General features: G+C 49.2%; 1 protein-coding gene across 1 annotated transcript in view; it reads right to left on the reverse strand.

Annotated features, from left to right (window-relative positions):
* The window catches only part of PITPNA (phosphatidylinositol transfer protein alpha), a 45,496-nt gene that overhangs the window by 25,372 nt on the left and 11,265 nt on the right, over positions 1-8,859 (reverse strand). The window contains exons 4-5 of the mRNA XM_032263495.1: positions 7,222-7,313; positions 1,558-1,565 (exon numbers count right to left, since the gene is read on the reverse strand). Of these exons, the coding sequence (XP_032119386.1) occupies positions 1,558-1,565; positions 7,222-7,313 (100 nt within the window). The remainder of the gene's footprint in view (positions 1-1,557; positions 1,566-7,221; positions 7,314-8,859) is intronic.

The following is an 8,859-nucleotide window of genomic DNA, read 5'->3' on the forward strand; positions in this document are numbered from 1 at the left end:
AAAAAAAAAAATTAGCCAGGTTTGGTGGTGTGAGTGTGTAAATTCTAGCCACTCAAGAGTCTAAGGTGGGAGCATTTCTTGAGCCCAGGAGTTTGAGACCGCAGTGAGCTATTAATCGTGCCACTGCACACCAGCCTGGGCAACAGAGTGAGACCCCGTCTAAAAAGAAAAAAAAAGTTGGGCCGGGCGCGGTGGCTCAAGCCTGTAATCCCAGCACTTTGGGAGGCCGAGGCGGGTGGATCACGAGGTCAAGAGATCGAGACCATCCTGGTCAACATGGTGAAACCCCGTCTCTACTAAAACTACAAAAAATTAGCTGGGCATGGTGGCGCGTGCCTGTAATCCCAGCTACTCAGGAGGCTGAGGCAGGAGAATTGCCTGAACCCAGGAGGCGGAGGTTGCGGTGAGCCGAGATCGCACCATTGCACTCCAGCCTGGGTATCAAGAGCGAAACTCCGTCTCAAAAAAAAAAAAAAAAAAAAAAAGTCAAAGAGATCATGACAGAGTTGGGGCTGAAAAACAGCTTTGTCTGTCTTCAAAATCCATGCAATAGCAGGCTACCATACTGTGACGTGCAGAGTGCTAGTGGGTAACTAGTAGTGTGGAAAGAGCACAGGGGACTTCCTAACCCATCGGAAATACTCACCATGGCCCTTTTTCCTCCAAAAGGCCTTTTGCTGAGGCCTTAAGTTCTCTCCTCAGTAACTCAACCCTTCAAGCTCATTAATGCCTCCCTCCCTTCTTGCTTCTTAAACACTGCAACTACTCAAAGGAGGAACACATTCGCCATTCACTCTCAGCAGGAACCAGTTTCCTAGACACAGCCTACGTTTTATCAGCAGGGACAAGGCACTGAGATGAGTGTGCTAAAGGTGGGGGGTGGGGGGATGAGAAAGGGGGGGATGGTGGGAGAGGGGAGGATGCTGAATGGGGGGGGGATGAGAGAGGGGATGCCGGTGGGAGAGGTGAGGACGCTGAATGGTAGGGGGATGAGAGAGGGGACGGCGGTGGGAGAGGTCAGGATGCTCAATGGGGGAGAAAGAGGGGATGGTGGTGGGAGAGGTGAGAATGCTCAATGGGGGAGAATGAGAGAGGGGATGGTGGTGGGAGAGGTGGGGATGCTGAATGGTGGGGGGGGAATGAGAGGGGATGGAAGTGGGAGAGAAACCCTGTGGACTTCACGCTTTTGTCAAGGGTCAGTGTTCCGTGAGGTCAACAGATACACAGATGGGGAAGGGATGTTGGTCAGGTCAGCTGAATGGAAGTTTCTGTACAGTCATGAAGAGGTATGACCTGGAGCGCAGAGGGGAAGGGAAGGCTGGAGCCATTCTGTACATGTAGGACCTACAACCAGGATGCCCCGATGGAGCTCCATGCCAGAGCAGCGTAAAGCAGGGGGTCATCATGCAGTTCACAGATTCCTCGTCAGGACTGAGCCTCAGCCACTCCAAATGTCACCCAAGGGAAAGAACACCCAACACCACCAGTGCAGTTACGTTTTTATTTCTCCTTTTCTTATAAAACACCTACAGTTCCAACCCCCTTGACAATACTTACTGTAATCACTGCTCCCAGACAAGGACATGGAAAGAAGAGAGAAAAAGATTAATGAGGACAAAGAAATATCCACCCCCCACTCCCAAGGACCACGCATGGCAGAGTTCTTTACTCCCTGTGGCTTATCTACAGTCACCACCAAGCCCCAGTGAGTCAGAAACACCTCAGTGAACCAACCCTCAAATTTCACTCATACAGATGTCCCAAAAGACCAAATAGGGAAGTTAATTAAAGCAATGTCACTATGGGCTTCTTGGGATTCTTTTCAGCAGGGCAAGGACAGGGACTGGTTCTGATCAGCCGAGGTGCTGCCACCCGTCACTCTGCCCTCAGAGCATCCCAGGGTGCCTCTCATCCCACCCCAACCTCTACCTCCCGGGGCAGCAGAGCAGGGTGCTTTGGGCCAGGCACTGTATCTGCCTCCTGCACCCTTGCACCCTTCCTCCTGCTGTAACCAAACCTCCCACGCACTCCTCTGTACTCCTGCTCATTGTAACAGGAACCCTAAGACAGCACGGTTCAATTATTTATCAGGGAGAATGACTGCAGCTCTCATGCCACTGGGGCCAGACTAGCTCTGCTCTCAGGCCACTGGTTCATGCTGGACCCTCTGATTTAGGAGCTATGGCCATTTGTGCTGAACTAACTCTGCTCTGAGGCCTCCTGGTTCATTCTGGACCCTCTGAATTTGGAGCTATGGCCATTTCTGCCAGCTGCCCCACTGCCATGTTTGTACAGTACATGGGGCTGACAAACTCCATAACTGAAATGGTTACCCGAGTACGAAAAGAGGAGAAGCTGAAATGTAAGGAATCAGAGCCATCACGTACAGAAATAACCCAAAAGACTGTCAGTAATTTCCCCAAACCCAAGGAAAGATACTTAGAAGGAAGCACCAGATTAAGATGACAACTGAAAGGCCTATGCTCAAGTAACTGCCCCGTTTCAGCCTCAAGGAAACCACGTGACAGTAAGAAAAGGAAACGATGGGTATAAAATCTACCAAAGGGACGTCCACAGAAAATCCTGTGCTGTGGTGGGCGTGGGAGCCCCAGGCCACACAGGTGGCACCTCTGGGAGCGCCATCCCTGGAGTGGGGGCAGCAGTGCCAGGCTGGCCTGGTCTGCTGACACCAGCCCTGCAGCTTCTCCAACCACCACCTTTTCTGAATCTATCTCCTCTAAGAAAGCCTCTCCTTGTTTGGCCTCTCTGAGAATGTGCTGATCAATGGACACAAAATCTGATCGCTTAGCCAAGAGGACATTCTTTACTACACATTGGTATTCTGATCATAATTCGGCTTCTCATGTAGAGGAATCCACAGGAAAAGAATGCCTTGATCGGCAAACAGGAATACCTGGTTTCGTAGTAATTCTGTGTTTTAGTATAACCTCATAGATTGGTGTTGAGGTTTTATACCTTAGTCTTTTGGAGACGCTGAAAGACAGATCCACTCAGTTCTGACAAACTGGCTTTTACATATATATATATATATATATATATAATTTTTTTTTTAAGATAGGGTTTCACCATGATGGCCAGGCTGGTCTTGAACTCCTGACCTCAGAGGGTGATCCACCCACCTGCTGGTCTTGAACTCCTGACCTCATGATCCGCCCTCCTCGGCCTCCCAAAGTGCTGGGATTACAGGCGTAAGCCACTATGCCGGCCTGCATTTTTTTTTTTTGAGATGCAGTTTCGCTCTTGTTGCTCAGGCTGGAGTGCAAAAGTGTACTCTCAGCTCACCACAACTTCTGCCTCCCGGGTTCAATTCTCCTGCCTCAGCCTCCTGAGTGGCTGGGATTAAAGGCATGTGCCACTATGCTGAGCTAATTTTTTGTATTATTGGTAGAGATGGGGTTTCTCCATGTTGGTCAGGCTGGTTTCGAACTTGCAACCTCAGGTAATCCACCCACTCCAGCCTCCCAAAGTGCTGGGATTACAGGCATGAGCCACCACCCCTGGCCCTAATGAGGCATTTAAAAAGTATGGCAGGGCTGGGTACAGTGGCTCACGCTGAGAGGTGGAGGTGGGCAGATCACCTGATGTCAGGAGTTTGAGACCAGCCTGGCCAACATGGTGAAACCCCATCTCTACTAAATATACAAAAGTTAGCTGGGCATGGTCGTGGGTGCCTGTAGTCCCGGCTACTCAGAAGGCTGAGGTAGGAGAACTGCTTGAACGCGGGAGGCGGAGGTTGCAGTAAGCTGAGATCACACCACACCTCAAAAAATAAAAAATAAATAAATAAATAAAAGCATGGCTTAGCGATACGGTATCGAGCTGAGGGCTATGGCTCCAGGGAGAGAAGGAAGGAGAAACAAACTTTCTTTTCCTGTTCCCACTTTCATTCATTCACAGACCAACTCCGATCTGACCCTCTCCTCACTTTCCAATGCATCAGCTTCTAGGGAAAAGAGCGGGGGAAACAAGCTAAGAGAACAGCAAGGCTGATAACTACTAGGGTATTCCCAGTGTGTTTTCATTCCACTCAGAATAAGGAGAAAAAGCCTCCCAAAAGGCACAGGGCATTTTACTTCATGCTTCTTTATCTAGCTTACTTCAAACTTTGATCTACTAAGGCCAAGCTAGGACATCTCAGCTGATACCCTCTCCCCCATCAGCCCCCAGAGGAAAGTGGAAAGCAGCCTTCCTTGCCTGTCTGTCTCTCTTATTTTAAAAGAGCAAGTGTCTAACTGAACAGATCTAAGATTCAACATATCCATTCTGTGTGAAGTCGTATCCTGAATGCTAGGTCAGCCCCCTCTGAAGAAATGAGGCATGCGTATATGCCTCATGCCTTCCCCCTACTCCCTGTCTTCATGAAATATTTAGAAATTATATTTTTCCAGTGGAGCTCCAGTGGTGCAATCGGTTAGCGCATGGAACTGATACAGAAATTATGTTTTCTTTTTCTTCTGGCCAAGGATCAACATGTGAGCTAACATTTCGCGTGCAGAAAGATGCCTGTGTCAGCTGCAGTCCTCTCCCCAGAATTACACAGAGAACAGTGGCATCTCTCAGTTGGCACAAGTTGTGTACCCAGAACCCTGTCCTGGGCAGGGAGGTGTGCACGCTGTCTGCTGGCCTCCTTTATGCCAAGTTGCTACGGTTCTTGCAACGCATGCTCACTCTCACCGCAACTCTCTCAGACAAGAAAATCCACCTTTGGCCCCAGATCAGACACACCCAGCCACGCAGCATACTGCCTTTTAAGAACACATACGCATGCCTCATTTCCAAGAACTTAACTTAGGGAGTAGGATGTCTGCATTTTCAGCTACAGCAATAAAGCTCTAAAGGTTACACACCCCAGATCCCACCAATGTCTGTGCATCTCCTGATACAAGGTCCTTGAACCTGTGAAGGCCACTGAGGGTTGGAAAGAACAATGACCCCGTGTTCCGGATTTCAGTCATTCCCAAAGTCCAGTCCACAGGATAAGGGTGATATGCGTCACAGAAGGATCACATCCTCATCAGATAGACTCTAGGGAGGGCCAGGTCCAACAAATAAAGCAGGTGAAGGAGTTCAGGTAAGCAGAGGCTGCAGGGAGGACCCACTGCCCAACACTGTCCACACCCCCACATGGAGTCTGGCAGTAGGAAAGCTCACCTACCTCAGACAAGTTCCAGGGGACCTCTTGGGACCCTCCAGGGTTTGAATCAGAACCAGTTTAGGCCCTCCCAAGAGGTCTATTCCTAGGTGGCCCTGGAAACCTAGGAATCTTGGAAAGCTAAGAATCTGAATCACTGAAAAGAAATTCAAGAATGTCTGGACTAGAACAGAAAAGTTCTCTGTGGAGGTTCAAATCTTTCCTCTCCTTTCCAGAAACTCTATGCAGGAGACTGGCCGAGATTAAGGAAATAATTCCATCCCTATCCTCAACTACAGAACACGCTGTTCCAGTATAAGCCACATTTCATTCATATGATGGAATACTATGCACCTACTACAAATTAAAAAAAAAAAATACTAGACACCCTAGTGACAGGGAAAATGTTCTCCATTGGATGAAGAAAAATTAGAAATTTAGGCCAGGCACGGTGGTTCATGCCTATAATCCCACCACTTTGTGAGGCCAAGGTGGGGAGCACTGCTTGAGCCCAGGAGTTTAAGACCAGCCTGTGCAACACGGTGAGACCACATCACTCCAAAAAAAAAAAAAACTAGCCAGGCATGATGGTACACACCTATAGTCCCAGCTATTTGGGAAGCTGAGGTGGAAGGATCACTTGTGCCTGGGAGGTTAAGGCTGCAATGAGCTGTGACTGTGCCAGCACACATCAGCCTGAACAACAGGGTGAAATCCTGTCTCTCTCTCTCTCTCTCCCTCTCTCTCACACACACACACACACACACACACACACAGGCAATGAAAAAATTAGTAATCATATTAGTAATCCCAGGATTTTGGGAGGCAGAAGGGGGTGGATCACTTGAAATCAAGAGTTTGAGACCAGCCTGGCCAACATGGTAAAACCCTGTCTCTACTAAAAATACAAAAGGTAGCTGGGCGTGGTAGCATGTCATTCCAGCTATTTGTGTGGCTGAGGCACAAGAATCGCTTGAACCCAGGAGGCAGAGGTTGCAGTGAGCTGAGATGGCGCCACTGCACTCCAGCCTGGGCAACAAGAGCCAGGCTCCATCTCAAAACAAAACAAAACAAAACAAAACAAAAAACAACCAACCAAACAAAAAAGGCTCAGCGCAGTGGCTCACGCCTACGATCCCAGCACTTTGGGAGGCCAAGACAGGCAGATCACCTGAGACTGGGAGTTCGAGACCAGCCTGACCAACACAGAGAAACCCCATCTCTACTAAAAATACAAAATTAGCCAGGTGTGGTGGTGCACACCTGTAATCCCAGCTACTCGGGAGGCTGAGGCAGGAAAATCACTTGAACCCAGGAGGCAGAGGTTGCGGTGAGCCGAGATCACGCCATTGCACTTCAGCCTGGGCAACAAGAGCAAGACTCCATCTCAAAAAAAAAAAAAAAAAATTTGTCTGGAGATTGTATGTGTGTGTTCTTTTAAAAAGGACTAGAGGCCAGGCACGGTGGCTCACACCTATAATCCCAGCATTTTGGGAGCCTGAGGTGGGTGGACTGCCTGATATCAGGAGTTCGAGACCCGCCTGGGCAACACGGTGAAACCCTGTCTCTACTAAAATACAAAAAGTTAGCTGGGCCCAGTGGTGTGTGCCTGCAGTCCCAGCTACTCGGGAGGCTAAGGCAGCAGAATTGCTTGAACCCAGGAGGCAGAGGCTGCAGTGAGCCAAGATCATGCCATCGCACTCCAGCCTGGAAAACAGAGCAAGACTCTGTCTCCAAAAAAAAATAAATAAATACAAACACAAATAAAAAGGACTAGGAAAATATACTAAAATGTTATAATCAATCACAACAATCAGAATTATCATAGCATCCCCAAGCGAAAGAGTTGGTTCTGTGCTCTCAGGCCATGACCACCCTACTGTTCACCAAGTCATGCTGGACAGCACTGACACCCACCATCTGCTTGGAGGGTTCCCCGCCTACTCCTTTCCCTAACCTGGAGAATGCAGGTGGGACACAGAGCCCTGCCACATCCCCAGCCCGGCCGATCTGGCCACACCCTATCCACCTGGGCCCCAGCTCCAGCCTCCAGCCACGTCTGCACTCACCAGTTCTGCAGTAAGGATAGGCATTCCATGCTTTTTCATGTATATTCAGGGCTCCCTCTGGGGCCAGCATTCGGACAAACGTGGGTACTTTGCTACAGTGGGGGGAAAAAGGGTTATAAAGAGAAATGGAAGAGAAGAAGACACAATAGGCTTTTCAGATCCAGCTTCTTCATGGGGAGTTGACAAGCAAGTTTCCATGAGATAAGCAGGCTACTAGTGGGTGTGAGAAGTTACCTGTCAGAGCCTGAAGCCCCACCTTGGCTGGCATCTAGCACACACCCACCCGTGCTCCACCGGCCCAGAAACAGGACAGCACAGGGGACCCCAGGCTCCCTGCCATGGCTTATCACACCTTCCATCAGCGTGGCACCTTTTTCCAGAGCTTGCTGGGCCCAGGGCGTTACACTACACGGTGCAAGGAAAACACACAGAGGGAATGCCTCCAAGCAAGTACCGGCCTAGGTTTACGGGCCAGGGTGATGGCTGACTAACTTAGAATACGGGATCCAGGATTGTCTGATCTGCTGTATCAGTTCTGAGAGGCCAGGAGGGCCTCAAACCATTTGCCTCCCAGGACAAAAGATTTTCTTCTACTCAATTCTTATCTCAGGTTACAGAACAACATGTATAGGATAAAGCGCCTCCCCCAGCCTTTTTTTTTTTTTCCCCGAGGTAAGTGGTTTAAATGACCAGAGTAGGAAAACATTTAGAAAAATTTTTAAAAAGTAAAATGGTACATATATTCCTTTTCCTTGTTTTTTTTAGATGGAGTCTTGCTCTGTCCCCCAGGCTGGAGTGTAGTGGTGAAATCTCGGTTCACTGCAACCTCCGTTTCCTGGGTTCAAGTGATTCCTCCTGCCTTAGCCTCCTGAGTAGCTGGGACTACAGGCAGGCACAACCACATCCAGCTAATTTTTGTATTTTTAGTTGAGATGGGGTTTTTCACGTTGGTCAGGATGCTCTTGAACTCTTGACGTGATCTGCCTGCCTCAGCCTCCTAAAGTGTTGGGATTACAGGTGTGAGTCACTGAATCTAGCCAGGTCCGTCTTTTCTTTTTTTTTTTTTTTTGAGACGGAGTTTCGCTCTTGTTACCCAGGCTGGAGTGCAATGGCGCGATCTCGGCTCACCGCAACCTCCGCCTCCTGGGTTCAGGCAATTCTCCTGCCTGAGCCTCCTGAGTAGCTGGGATTACAGGCACGTGCCACCACACCCAGCTAATTTTTTGTAGTTTTAGAAGAGACGGGGTTTCACCATGTTGACCAGGATGGTCTCGATCTCTTGACCTTGTGATCCACCCGCCTCGGCCTCCCAAAGTGCTGGGATTACAGGCGTGAGCCACCGCGCCCGGCCATGGTCCGTCTTTTCTATGTAGAAGCCTTGTCTCTGTCACTTTGGTTGGACTAACATAGTCTTAAGCAAACATTCGGTCCCTTCTACCTAAAATGCCAACTTTACCATCTCTTTTCAAAATTCTCTTTCAGAAATACAAATACCAGAGGAGGGGCAAAAGGAGACACAGAGGAAAAGTACACTGGTGAGGAGTCCAGGTGATGGTGGGATTCCTCCCCACATGGAGAAAAAATGTATTGGTGAGGAGACCGGGTGATGGTGGGATTCCTCCCCACATGGAGGGAAAG

This window comes from Sapajus apella, unplaced genomic scaffold (genome assembly GCF_009761245.1).
Source record: "Sapajus apella isolate SASKATOON/1434 unplaced genomic scaffold, GSC_monkey_1.0 scaffold136, whole genome shotgun sequence".
In the NCBI taxonomy this organism is placed as follows: domain Eukaryota; kingdom Metazoa; phylum Chordata; class Mammalia; order Primates; family Cebidae; genus Sapajus; species Sapajus apella.